This window comes from Alligator sinensis, unplaced genomic scaffold, assembly GCF_000455745.1.
Source record: "Alligator sinensis unplaced genomic scaffold, ASM45574v1 scaffold487_1, whole genome shotgun sequence".
Classification (NCBI taxonomy): domain Eukaryota; kingdom Metazoa; phylum Chordata; order Crocodylia; family Alligatoridae; genus Alligator; species Alligator sinensis.
This window is the reverse complement of record NW_005842301.1, coordinates 1351507-1365978: the sequence shown is the minus strand read 5'-3', so window position 1 is coordinate 1365978 and position 14472 is coordinate 1351507. Positions and strand designations below refer to the sequence as shown.

The following is a 14472-nucleotide window of genomic DNA, read 5'->3' as shown; positions in this document are numbered from 1 at the left end:
CCCGCTTCCCCCACTATATTGTGCGCTTAGCATGCAGTTGTGGTGAACTGCTGGTGGAAGTTTGCTAATTTAGATATAGTTTAGCTGTCTGAGACAAACTTTTCTGCTTTAGCTGATGCTGAGAAGCCCCCACATACACACTTCATATATATTACAGCAGCCTAGAAAAGCAGATTCAAAAGGCCCAGCCCAGCAGCATGATACATACATGATTACCTTGGCTGGAGTTGACAGGATGAGGCAGAGAAGGAGAGGAAGGATGAACAGTAAAAGAAGTACAGTTTGTTTTGGAGCTGGCAGCAATGTGCCTGTGGTCCTCACTGATCTAATAAAGAAAGTATGTAGTGGTTAAGAAAAAGAGGCACTACAACTCCTGAAAACAAACATACAGAGCATATATCAGATCCTGAATTAAAAGAGAACAACAAAAATCACACAATTTGTTTTACTGTGAAAAAAATCAATTTAGTTCACATCCTTAGAATCTATACTTTAATTAAGATAGGGAAAACCTATAAAGGATGCATTCTGCAAAATGCCCTTTTAATTATACTGATCAGGTATTGCATTCAAATTAAGAAAACCGAATAAACACAAATTCTCTATATTGCAGTACAGTACCAGTCCTGCTGATTTTTTAAATGCCAAATCAGGACAGTCCAGTTATAAATTGGTCCCAAGAACATACTTCTTACTGCAAACCTGAAATACCAGTGAGTAGCAGTCAGACTTGTAACATTCACTTTTGCCATTCTTTTATTTTTCCCCACCTGTGCCATCAGGAAAAGATTCTGGGTAAATTAATACTATATAGCCTACATTTCAAATGGAAGCATAGCTGGGCTAGTCCACAGCTGCAGTACTCCATCAAAATTGGTCACTCTGTATATTCTACTTATTCTTTTTGCTCCATGTTCCTTAGGCCACCACAGAAAGTAAGGCCAAGTTACTGCACTTTAACTGAAGAGGGGAAAAAAATGCAATGCTACATTTAAGATGCACCATCCAGAAAAGAAGCAAGCAAAGAAAGAATTATAAGTAAGCCAAATAGGTTCAAGAGTAGTAAGACATGGACTGCACAAGCCTTTTTCAAGAACTATATTATCCATTACAAGTATCATGAAAGTACATTTTACTTGCCTCTCCTCTTCCCTATTAAAAACTCACCTTTTTGTCAGAATTGTTCAGTTTGTATTTGGCCTCCTTTGCTTTTTGTATAGCTTTCAGCACCTCTACAGTATCAAGTTCTTTTTCTGTGGTAACAACATTATCCAAACAGACCTGAAGAAAATTCACAAAAAGACAGGCCTCAATAATACCAAAAGTGATACCCTCTTTATGGAAATGATTATATATACTAACACAAACATTTTATATAATCCAGCACCTCATAGAAAAGAAGGGTTGGAAGGGACCTTCAGAGGTCATCTAGTCCAACCTGGCCCTCAGAGGCAGGATCATCCCTATTCAAACCTATACAAATTCACTGTCTAACCCAGAAGTGTTCAATCTCCTGGCCCCACGGGCCAGATGAGTGATGCAGGGCCAGTCCACAGGCCAGACTGGGTCCCATGCTGCCCTGCATGTCTGATCTAGCACACAGCACCCTACTATCTGGCCCACAGAGCTCCCCATGGGTCTGGACATTTTGCAGCAGGGAGTGGTCCCACCACTTCCCTATCATCAAATTTACAGATCCATAGGGAGCCCCACAGGCCAGATAGCACGCCCCTGTGTGTTAGATTGGGCACATAGGGCAGGGGTCAAGTATCCCTCGTTTAACCTATTTACAAAACTACAGAGTCAACTCTGACAACCACAAAGTATAAGCCCTAACCTGCAATCAGTAAAGCAGAAGGACAACAGTGACCATCATTCTGCTTCTGTAAGGGTTGTTAAAATACACTCAAAAGATCCAAGAAAGGACCACAACCCCCAGTTACAGAGGCTGGCAAAAACCCCAGTCTGTACCAATCTAACAATAGAGTAAAATTCCTTCCTGAATTCAAATGTGGTGATTGATCTGACCCTGAGTAGAAAGGCAAGACCCTCTAAGCAGGAACTTTTAGGTTCAAGTCCCTGCAGGAGCAATGGCACACCCCAGTTGAAATCCCCAGCCTTGGCTGCAGCCAATACCCAATGCTTCCAAGTAGGATGAACCACCACTCACTGTGCCCACTGGACCCCACAACACAAGTAACAACAGGAGGAGAAAAAAAATTCCTTCACAGCTTCATACAGTCACCAGCAAAGCCCAGAAGCATGGAAAAAACCCATAGCAGAGCACAGGCATACTACTGCTAGATCATCCCTGACCACTACTTATCCAACCTCTTCCCGATCACCTCCAGTGATGGAGAATCCACAACTTCCCTAGGCAGTCTAGTCCACTGCCTTGCCAATCTAACAGCGAAGAAGTTTTTCCTGGTATCTAATCTAAACCTACTTTGCTGGAAGTTCAAGCCACTGGTCTGCGTTCTGCTCTCTGCAGCAAAGAGAGCAAAGGTGTTCTCCCTCTTCTTTATGGCAGTCCTTCAACTATCTGAACAGTGATAAATCAATAATAAATCACATCTTTAGCACTACTCCACAAAAATCAAGTTTGGGGAATTTAGGATGCAGTGGTCTAAAGATGAGTCAATGCAAATTCAAAAAAAAGAAGAAAAACTTTACCACCTTTTTAGTGTGCCACGCTTAAATGTGATCTTCCTCTGCCCAATGAAGCCATTAAATGTTCTTTCCATCACTGTAGTGGTAAAGAGAAAGTCTCCAATACACACTAAATGTTTAAGGGATTTTTGTAAAGCGAACAAAGCTTGCATTAGAAAAACTACTCGTTTCCTCCACAGATTTTAGGAAAAAGGGAAAAAAGAAAACAGTTCAAATAAAAGCTCAACATGGCTTACCTCTGAGGCTCTGTCCCCAAACTGAGCTAGTACTTTGGTCCTGTAATCAGGAATGATGCTCAAAGGATTGTTGGATAATACCACCTTCTCTAGGCATGGAAGGCTTCCTATATTCCTTATTTCATCAATCTGAAAATGTATGCATATACATACAAGTGTCAAATCAGAAGTCTTTGAAAGCAATTGTATACATTGTATATAGACTGAAGTATTTCTTGTAAAAACTACATTAATGATAAAAGTAGAAAAGCCTGTTATGTGTATTGTCATTTATTTCATATTCCATTGAAGACAACAGCTCATAACTAAAAACTCAAGTTCTTAAAATGAAACTAATTGCAACAATGAAGCTAAGCAGGTACCTGTTCTATTTTGTTGTTACTAAGATCCAAGTTGACGAGAGAGTATAGTTTGTTAAGACCACATAGACTTTCCAGGAGGTTTCCTGCTAAATTCAAAGTTTTGATGTTTCCAAGTTTTATATGAACACCTTCTAATGATATAAGCTTGTTGTAGGACAGGTCCAGATGAACAAGGTTGTAGAGATGCTACAAAGGAAAATAATAGCAACATGATATGCCAGTTAAGTAAGATTAAAATACGCCTTGCATAAATCTTGGCCAAGAGCCTTAGCATAGTGTTTTATACTGCACTGTAGCCAGTACCCTTAAAACACGTCAAGGAATTAGTTATCCTTAGAGGGCTAAGTGGAAAAGAAGAAATCATTCTGGTTCAGTTTTAAAGACCCATAACTGTATAGCTTCTAGCTGGCAGCAAAAGGCACAGCAGTGAAGTACTATAAAACCCATATTTAAAAAAGTGATCGTAGATAAAACAAAAACAACTTTGAAGTACTTCATGTTATGCTGGTACCCTCCAGCAGAGCACAATAGGAAGGTGGTTATCCCATCAGCATTTCACTTCCCACCCTCTAAAGTCCAGAAATGGCTCCCTCTGTGACATGCACCTAGTTCTATTGTCTTGGGATCAGACTCTGCCCTGCAGCCTTCACTTAGCAAGCTGACTTCACCATTTTAGAGCTAGACATGCCATGACCATCATTTTCTGGACAGCCACCATTGGTTTCTCAAGTGCTACCCAGGCCTTGCAGCAGGTATGCAAGACACAGGCTGAAGCAAACTGTGTCAGCTACTGCTGGTAGCAGCCAGGTGCACCGCCCCAGATGCCTTTCTTTCATGCTTTGAGGTACCTCAAAGCAGATTTCTGTTTCAACACCTGCCTAGATAGTAGCTGAACAGCTCCTTCCTGACAGTTTCCAGTGCAGGGGTTGGTTCATAAATCATGGCAGGAGCAGGTAGACAAGATCTCCAAGCAGCAGTTTCAGGGACAGCCACCCCTTCCAGTCCTGTACTGGGAGCGCTACGAGCAAACACTTCCAACATCATGAGGGAAACTTGGAGATCCCAGACCTTGCCAAACCATCTTGTAATCATGTGGGTGAGCGGTCCATTGTGGTCTATGACGCCATGCAGTCCCACAGAGAAGAAGCCACAGCAGTTGATGTACTCTGAGCCATAGTGCATCAGGTACAAGGTAAGAACATGCATGCCCAACAGCCCCAATGAGCTCGGAATTTCATTTTGGCAAAATCCTGCTTTGACCTCCTGGGGGTTGGTGAAGCAGAGATACTAGCACCTTGTGGATGATGTGTGGTATACCTCCCAAACAGTTGATCTGGCTGTAGATTCACCCATGCCTAACAGGTTTGCAACATACAAGATGCTTTTGGGGCTTGCCAATTTTCAGATAGCAATTGCCACACACTTTGATGATCATGGACCCTTTCATGTTAGTGGACTGCCCCTGGAGTGACATAGCCAGGTCAGCAGAGATCTCCGGAAAGGTGATCAAGGTCATGGTGGGAGCTTGTCTCCCACTGTCCTGAAGAACACAGGATGGGAAACAAATGGGGAAGCAGCACTGGACCCCAGGGATAAAGATGGTCTGGGAAGAGCCAATAGAGTCTACGACCTTTAGGAGAGAGTCCCAGCAGCATCAAGGAAGCAGAAGCCAAACCCAATGCTGCTCAAGCCACACTTTAAGAGCATGTGCTGGGTTCACGTGAGTGGGCATCCAGCCACTTCTGGTATAACCAGAAGCCCCACGCCGGCCCCAACAGAAAGCCAGCACGCCAGGTAAAGCTGGCAGCCAGCTGAGAGCCAGCATGCTGGAGAAACCTGGCACACTGGGGAGAGCCAGCATCTAGCCAAGAGCCAGAAGGCCAGGAAAGCTGGCATGCCAGGGAAAGCCGGCACCTTGCTAAAGACAGCTGGCTTGGAGGCAAAGATTGGCTGAGTTTAAAGAGCCAGCCACAGAGGGAGAGCCAAAGGAAACTTTCGGAAGTCTGGACATTCAAAGGAGTATCTAGCAACGGGGGCACAGGAACGAGATCCCCAGACAGAGACAAGCAGATGGCAGAGGTACAAGAATGGCGAAAGAGTCTCAAGTTCCTGAGTGAGGGTGCCCAAAAGGTAAAAACAGAAGGGCAATGCACGGGTGTGGAGACAGAAAAGTGTCATCGGTCATCAGTGAAGCCCCAATTGGCTGGGAGAGAGACTTTCACACCTGTAAGTGTTCTATGCTACTCCGTGTAGTATACAGTCATCCTAAAATTCTGCAGCAGCTTGTTATTCCAAGACCTCAGGTCTATACATTCCCACCAGCTGGCACTTGCAGTCTAGCAGCTGGCAATGAACAGTCGGCAGATGGCTCTTTTATAGTCTTATTTCTTCCTTCTCTAGCATGTAGCTTTCAAAAGCACAAAGTACATATGGTAAAGTGTCTTTTAGCGCCAAGATCAGGGCAGGCGATTATTTTGGCTGGAGGGGTGAGCTGTCGAGGGCTGCATGGGTAGCCCCACCCCTTGACAACTGCCCTGCCCCCTGATCGCTATATTGGGACTGGAAGTCCTACCCTCCTAGCTTCTGACCCCCTAACTGGAAGTCCCTCCCCTTGCCCCCCAGAAATCCTCCTTTTGGAAAGGCGGGTTGCCATCTTAGAACCAGAAAAAAAACAAATCATACACTAAAAGTCAAACACCTACTAAAACATATTGTAATTTTATTACAAAAAATAGTTGTCATGATTTGTGTCTGTGTGCTGCATTTAAAGGATTGTATAATGTTATGCATAATAACTCAAAAATAAAGTCTTGCTCTTAGATTGTGTGGGAGGGATGTGGGGGTGAGTGTATGGTGGGGTGTATGGGGGGTTGTGAGGGGGAGTGACTCTGTGTGCAGGTGACATAGGGTATGTTGGAGTGTGTGTATGTTGGTGGGGGTTGTGGGGGCAGGGTGTGGGGTGTGGTGATGCCCCCACTCCAGGAAGTCCCCACTGCTGGCAGCACCAGCAGGCAGTGGGGCTCAGGGAGCTCATGCCAGATGTATGGCAGGGTAAGGCTCTGGAGAGCGCTGCACGTGGGGGGAGGAGCGCAGCCTGCCTGGCCACCTCTATCATGGGGACTCCACTCCATGCACCTGTAGCTCCCACACTTGCATGGGGGAAGCTCCATGTTGGACTCCATGGGGAAGCCGGTGGTGGGATTCCCTCCACTCCTGGTCCATGAACCTGCGCGGCACGGGGCGGGGAAGGCAGCCAGCTTCAGTGTGTGGCTTCCCCCACTGCGAGTGCAGGAACTTTAGGCATGCTGCTACAGAGGCGGAAGCTGGGAACCACAGGGGCTGGGCTGGCTTCTGCCATGTTCTGTGGTCTCAGCATTGCAGCCAGGAATCAAGCAGCACGGCATGGAGCCAGTCAGCCCAGCCGGGCACCTCCTGGCTGCCTGATGTTCCTGGCTGCAATGCTGGAACCACAGAACTTGGCAGGAGACAGCTGGCCTCTGCGGTTCCCAGCTGGCTCCTGCTGCCACCAGCTCTGATCCCTGGGGACCCGCACTCCCACCATGTGCCACCTCCTCTCCTCCATCCCCACGCCTGCTGCCACTGCCTTTTCCCTGACGCTGTCCTTCCATCCCTACCCACTGCCAATGCTGCCCCCGGCCTGCTGCTCCCCACCCACAGCTCCAGCACCATGTGGTTCAGTTGCAGGGCCAGGACTGCACAGCACAGCAGGAGCCAGCCCAGCCCAGCTGGCACCATGCAGTTGCCATCTGAGTACCACCTAGTGCTGGCTGAGCACGGCTGGCTCCTGCCGTGCTGGCGATCCTCCCCCACCTCCGCCTGTTCGTACCCGTTTCCCTCTTGGGTGAAGGGAGGTGGGGACCAGCCCCAGGGTCCCAGGCCAGAAACCTTTACTAAGGTAGAAGCTGGGGTGGGGCAGGGCCAGTGGGCCTTGCTGCTGCTGCTGATTCCTGTCATCTTTGAAGGCAGTCAGGGCAAGATTAATATTATTTTTAAAATTTTTTTATGGGCCCTGAGGGCCTGATGGCCATATTTTACCTGCCCCTGGCCAAAATCATGGAGCTTTACACTTCCATGTTGCAGCACATCAGCTGGAAGAAGTGCTCAAACAGGATGGAAAGCATGGCCAGGGAAGCAAAGACACTCACTCTGCCACAAGCAGAACACAGCTCCATGAGAAGCTCATGGTCCTGCTCCATGAGAAGCTGGAAGGCAAGGAACCAGAGATGTCCATTCTCTGCTCCCACTGAGATTGCAATGCATGCTGACCAGCCCTGCAACATCAAGAAGCACCAAACAGAAGCCTAGGGTCATCTACCTACTCTGCTGTTGCCACTCAGCCATGAATCCCCCCACTTGGAGGCTTTTGAGAACAGCTGAGAGACATGCTGAGATGCCTGCTCACCTGGCACCTAACTCTGAAGTGGTATAATAGCATTGGTTCTGGCACACTGAAAAGTGCTTCAGCCTGTATGTTTGTGTGAGAGTAAACCACTCCAAATTAGAGAAGGATTTGAAGTGCTGTCCATGCCCAAAGACAAAGTACTACTGACCCTGGAAGGCTGTGTAAGCATTGGTGTAGCAAGGAAAAACAATATGAGAAGGGAAAATGGAGGGTGAGAGGAGCATACAGCTATGTACAGATACGAAGGGCACATAACCCATGATTTAAATGTGTCATCATGTAACAAACTCTACCATTAATCCACATTTTGTAACAAAGGCAATGAGCACCAGAGCCTGAACTAAACAGTTCTGTGTTCTCAAATGCCAAAGAGTTTGGAAAATAAATCCACCTTCAGAAGTAGCACTAACCTGTAAATTTTCTACCAGTGACACACCATTGTGACTCAGATCTAAAAATTCAATCTTCGGAATTAGTTTCTGGAAAAAAAAAATATTTATGAAGTAAAATGTCCCTTATTTTCTGTCAATTTACCCATATTTCCCAGACATCCGGTTGATTAACGACTGAGGCAAGTACATGCTGACACCTAGCCCCCAAAAAATTATGCAAAAAAGAGGCATCTTAGTTTTGTAAAAACTGACTTTACTTTGAGAAACTAAACCAAGTTCTACTTTGAAATCCTGACTTCTCACTCAGAAGTAGTGTGCAACACCCAATTTAGTAATTCAAGATGTTTCACCTTAATAGGGATATACACAGCAACCCAGATAATGCTAAAATAGCAAGAGTCCGATCAACTTGAGTGCCTTGTCAAGTAATCAAAACATTCTACAAGTAGTATCAAGTAATTCTAAAACTTTAAGGAAACATTTTCACTATAACCTCAGGATCCTACATACACTCTTATCCTCAACCAATTAATGCCAGAGCATTCATTGCCAACTCACTGATTCGGTGTTACAGTGCCTGCATTATGTACCTTTGTCTTGGTTATAATGTTTAGAAATACAGACAGTCAGAAAGAAGGGAGGGAAAAACGTCTGGACTCAAACCTGTAAAATCAATACTCAGTATTGATCTGTAAGTTGTAAAAGCAGCAATTTTGCAAAGGAAGCAATGTCTTAACTGAGTTTTACCAATGCTACCTTCACGTTCTGAAGCTTTTTCCTTATGTAGCATGTTGGGGTCCCAGGGGCAGATGTGATACCCCCTGGTGACTCTGCAACCATGCCCTGCTCTGCTTCTAGGGTGCCTTTCCTTCTGTCTAGCCAACTACACCTTGATGTAATAACAGAATTGCCCACTAGCCTTAGCATGGGCCCCAGTCCAGCTGAATTCCCACTGGGGTTCTCTGGCACTCTACTGCCCTCACTTACACTACTCCCAGGGCCCTTGCTGGGTCTCACTACACCCCAGCCCCTCACTAGCTCTCTCCTGACTGTACCACTGTAGGGCACCTATAGCCTTAAAGACTAATTGTGTGGCTCTGTTCCTCCCTATACCATGCTCCAAGCCTCATGGGTGTTGCTGTACTGTTACTCCCCTGTTGAGGCTTCAGCTTCCTCAGCTGCTGCCCTTTTCCTCTTAGATAGAGCTTCTAACCTGAGCCCATTGTATTGGACCTGGCTTTAAGGCACTAGCTCTGGTCTAGCCCTTTTGGGCACCAGGCCCCTAGCCCGTACCTGGCTGTGCCTTTCTTGGGTGCTGGGCCCCTAGCCCCTGCCTGCTGGACCCATGGCTCCTGTCTGGCTGTGCCCCTCTTGGCTGCTGGGTCCCTGTCCCCCATCTGACTTTGTAGCCTCATGCTTTGCCCTGTTCTGTGATCAGCACTCGCTCAGGCCTCGAGCCTGCCCCTAGCAGAGCTCAAAGCGATTGTATATCCCCAGGGCACTAATGGGACCTCCATATATTGCCCCTTACAGTCCCAACACAAAACACTGGTACTAAACTGCAACTCAAACAATAAGCCCACAGGCTATAACATAAACAGTCCCTTTCAGGCCCACCAATATTGGCACGCAAGGAGAAATAGCCTTCTGCCCCTTTAAGAGGGAAACCCTTCCCTCATTTCTTGTGGCAGCACAACTTCCCAGCTCCGGGATTATATCCCTGAGGCCCCAAAGCCGCACTGGGGATCCACAGGCAGCACAGCAGTCTATCTAGTGTCTCCTGATAGCTTTCCTGGCCAGAAGCTCCTACCCTGTGGCTTGCAGAGCTAGACTAACTTGATAGCTCAGGCCCTGGGCTTATATGCTTCCCAGGGCCTTGCCTTCTTCTGATCAGAAGACTACCCTGGGCTGCCTGCAAGTGTCTGCTAACTGGCTTTACTGCCCAGCTGCTATGGTGACCTGCAGTCACTGTGCCCCACCTGGCCTGCAGTGCTCCCTCTCTGGGCTGCTTCTTTCTCCCAGAGTCTGTTACACCCTATTTTAATGGTGTTACCTATGTTGCCAACCCATCTGTCATTAAACATCAGCAAAAAGTTTTTTAACTCAGAGTTTCAACTTAGAGAACAAGGTCTAGCCTGGAAGGGAATTCTGGTTTTCTTATAATAAGTTTAAGACTAAAGCTAGCTTGAACAGTTTCAGAATGGACCTTTTCAGTAATTCATTCACCCACATTTTGCAGACATTTTGTTTGGAAGTTGTAGCAGAATCAGGGCTATAGAGGTGGCTGTGATGCCTCCTGGTAGCCATGTGGCTCATGCCCTGCTCCGAGGAGCTCCTAAAGTGCCCTCTCTCTTTCCTCATCTGTCATGCCTTTGATGGAACAACTGGAATATGAATAGGGAGGCTGTTCTCAGGGCCCCTGAGTGAACTGTGAAGTCCAGAGGCCAGCAGATCCTTCCCAAACCCTGCTACACATAGCCTTATCCCTCAAATCCAGTGGGCCCTCCTGGTCCATTCTTGCTCCCAGGACACTTGTTGCCTTATGGGCAATTCATGGCCTCCAACCTCCCCTGGAGCCAGGCCCATGCCTTACAGGTGTTCCCAATCATTACTTAGGTGGGCACTTTGCCCTCCAAATCACCAGGCCACCTTCACCGTCTCTGTAGCCCTTTGCTTCTGTGCTGCCTAGATGCTTACCCTGGCATAGTGTACTACTCTGCAGCTCCTTCCTTTCCTACTTCTCCTAGAAAAACCCTCTTCTGTGTGGCTACTACTCTCCTCCTTTTCTGGTAGGCAGCCCCCTCCCTAGTAGTTATCCTGCTTTCAAGCTGCCAGGCTCATGCAGCCAGCTCAGCCTGCTACAGTTTCCTCTTAAAAGTAACATGAGAGCTTTGGCTTGTTACAGAAACAAAAATATTTATGTAGTCTGACTAGTCTGAAACTGCACTGCTCCAAAATATATTTTTAGTAGTTTATTCTTTAAATTGGCAATCTACAATATTCAGTAAAAGGAAAACACAATTGCAAAGGAAAACCCTCTAAAAGTGATTTTTTTAAAAGCCCAGTTGATTAGTATTCCATGGTGTGCTAGCTGTAGATTTTTTTCCAAACATGAAAAAAGTCTTGCCAATTGATCCAAGAATTCTTACCACTGAATCATCGATCTGAGAGATACCATTGTGACTCATATCTAAAGTTGTTAAAGACCTCCAAGTTGGAATAATGGCTGTTACTGGACCACTTGAAAGTGCACCCTCTGGCTCCCAATGGTCAAATTCAGAAGCTTCAGGCACTAGGATTTCCTGTTTAAGACAGACATTGAAGAACAATATTAAAATCAGTAAATATATTTTCTTGCATGAAACTGACAGTTTTCAGAATGAAGTCTCACAACAATAATCTAGGGAGTCTTTGCAAATGGTGAAATTAACAGTCACTCCAGATTTTAAATTCAAGTTTGGAAGCTCTGAGAACTAAGCTTCAAAAGCAGTACAAGCTCAAACAGAGAATCTGCAGAATACTAAGATTATTAAGATAACTACAGTTGCCATAAGTCAGGCTCCTAGCAAACATTATTTCCACCAAGCAACTGGTAATGTTGCTTGATAGGAAGTGGGGACTTTAGTTAGTACTTGTGAGGTACTAAGAAAAAGTGAATTAACTGAAGAGCATGGGGCGTGGCTAAACACACGTGTGGAATGCCAACGTGTTGGAGCAGCCTCAACTAATTGAGTCTGCTGTAGTGTGTCAATTACTGTGCTCCAGGAGCCTCCTGAGTCTGGTGCATCAGCATCCCTGTGCTTAAAAAAATGGTGACAGGGGTGCTTGAACTAAAGCTTGTTCAATGAGCAAGCTCTCCCACCATTTTTAAGTGCAGAGACACTGCACAAGATGTGGCAGTGCTTTAATTAGAGCAGCTCTCAGAGCCCACTCCAATTTAAGCACACCCCCAACCCCCAGAGCACAAGTAAAAGTGCCCACTGTTTTTAAAGTGATGCTTAAGATGCGTTAGCCTATTTTAATGTGCATTAACTACATACCACTTTTTTTTAGTGACGCTTCAACATGCAATAAAATAGGCTAATGCATGTTAAAGTGCACGTGTAGATGAGTCCACTCTCATGTTATGTCACCAGCTTCATGTTTACAGGGCAAACTATCCAGAGAGGAAAAGAGTGCCCTGGGGCCTTGCTCTGCCAGCACTTGCCACGAAGGAGAACTGAAGAGCTGCTGGCAGAGGCTGTCATCCACTCCCCGACATATCTTCAGTTAATGAGAAGTGAGTTCTGAGCTTCCCCTGGGTGAAGGAGCTGCTTCCCTCCCTTGGCTGGTTGGGGAAAAGGGTGGAAGAGGGCCATCGAGTCATGGCATCTCTTGTTGAGGCACTCTGGGGCAGCAAATTTCAGCATGAATCACAGAAATCCCATTGTAGGAAGGGAGGATGGGACAGAGAGCTTGGGATGCTGGCCAAATACTATCACCTGATGTTTGACATGTCACACACTCAAATTAAAGCTTCATAGAAACCAGCTACAAAAATGCTCTACACTTTTTAAGCAACATCTTTGTGGCTGATTGGCCATTTTTATTTTATGATAATTACTTTGCATATGTAGCCTGTCTAAATTTATTGTGCAATCGACCAATTAACTGCACAATAAATGTAACGTGTGTCAATTAATCAGCATGCAAGAAACTGATAACCAAGAAATAAGTTCACAGTCACAAGTAAGTAACTGGTATACTACTGTACTTCATTAAACTGTAAGAGATTTTTAAATACTTGTTCATAAAGAAAGATTAAAGACTCAAAACAGAAACAATAACACTTCCTTCATATTTTAAGTGACATTAAATGACAAATTCCATAGCACCTTTCTATCATAGGTCTTTAATAGCAGAATGTAAATCAACAGAAGAATATCTTGCATTCAAAAGCTTATCTAACTTTCCCAACTGTGCAGTTAGTCCAATAAAAATAGCAGTCTAGGAAATCCTTGCTTCTCTAAGAAAATTAAAGGCACGATTTCAGATACATGCCTGCAACTGAAAGTTTATTTTTGAGCTTTTTTTAAACAACTGCCAGCTTATAAAAAATAAATATCTTACTTTCATTGATGTTGCTGAAAATCGAACGCTCATGGTGGCTAGAGTGTGCTTTGATGAAGTCAGCCCTTTAATAAGCTTTGCACCACAGTGACTTATCTGGTTAGGAAGAAAAATACAGGCTTACAAAACACGTAACAAATACAGTGGTATTAGAATTGGTATTAAGTGCCAAAAATGATGCTGGTACCAGCTCATATATCAGTTTCTTAATTAAATAAAACTATGGAAAGCATTTACAACATTCTTCTAAAATCGCTCTTCCATAAAATATGGATAAATGCTAGGATCAATTAGGTCAGAAATGCCTAAACTTGGACAGGCCAAATCAAAACACTGGGATGAATAAACAAAGCAGCAAAATTCAAAGAGTTTTTTTTAAACAAAACTGCCCGTTACCAAAAAATGAAAAAAATATTTTAAAAATCCTCTAATCATGAAGCTACCCAGACAGTTTAACTGAACTTAAAATTTCACTCTCACCTAAAAAAGACCTCATAATTATATTAAGACTTACATATAAACAAGTTTACTAGATTATACCATCAAACCTTGTGCAGTCTCGACATTGAAAAAGTTAAAGGCTGTAGAAGAAACTACACTGAACATTGTATTTCTTAGTCCATTAATCATATGGGATTGCTTAAAGCAGAGGTTTCAGACTCTTCTGGCCTTGCGTGCCAGATGAATGCTGATGGGCCAGTAAATGGGCTGGATCAGGCCCACGGACCCTCCCCCTCTCCCACATACCTGATCTAGTACAGGGAGCACCCACCTGAGCTTGTCCTGGTGAGTAGCACAGATCAGGACCTGGCCCCAGAGGGTTGCCCCGCTGGGGCCAGTCCTGGGCTGCACCACCTGCACTGCACAATGGGGCTGGGTCCAAGGCTGAGCCTCTCACTGGGGTAGGGTCCTGGGCTGCATCACCCACTGAGGTGCAGCAATGCCACCAGGGACTCAGCCCCAGCAGGCAATACAGCCCAGGACCCAACCCCAGTGGGTTGCCGTACTCACTGGCAGTTTTGAGCTGCACCACCAACACCACTTACTAGGACCACATCCTGGGCACTACCACCTACACTACTCACTGAGGTACAGGCAGTGCAGTGCAGCCAGGGTCTGGCAGCAAGAGGCATAGGTAGCGCAGCCTCGGATTGGCCTCAGTGAGCAGCATGCCCGGGACCTGGCCTGAACAAGCACTGCAGGTGGTGGTACACTTCCTTGGCACTGTGCAGGGGGCTGGTATGGCACAGCAAAGGGGGTTGGCACCAGGGGCTAGAGCA

General features: G+C 45.6%; 1 protein-coding gene across 1 annotated transcript in view; it reads right to left on the bottom strand.

Moving 5' to 3' along the window:
* NISCH (nischarin) overlaps nt 1–14472 on the bottom strand; it is a 74855-nt gene that overhangs the window by 30079 nt on the left and 30304 nt on the right. The window contains exons 6-12 of the mRNA XM_025209648.1: nt 13193–13288; nt 11233–11385; nt 8102–8170; nt 3269–3454; nt 2907–3035; nt 1168–1281; nt 217–325 (exon numbers count right to left, since the gene is read on the bottom strand). Coding sequence (XP_025065433.1) covers nt 217–325; nt 1168–1281; nt 2907–3035; nt 3269–3454; nt 8102–8170; nt 11233–11385; nt 13193–13288 — 856 coding nt within the window. The remainder of the gene's footprint in view (nt 1–216; nt 326–1167; nt 1282–2906; nt 3036–3268; nt 3455–8101; nt 8171–11232; nt 11386–13192; nt 13289–14472) is intronic.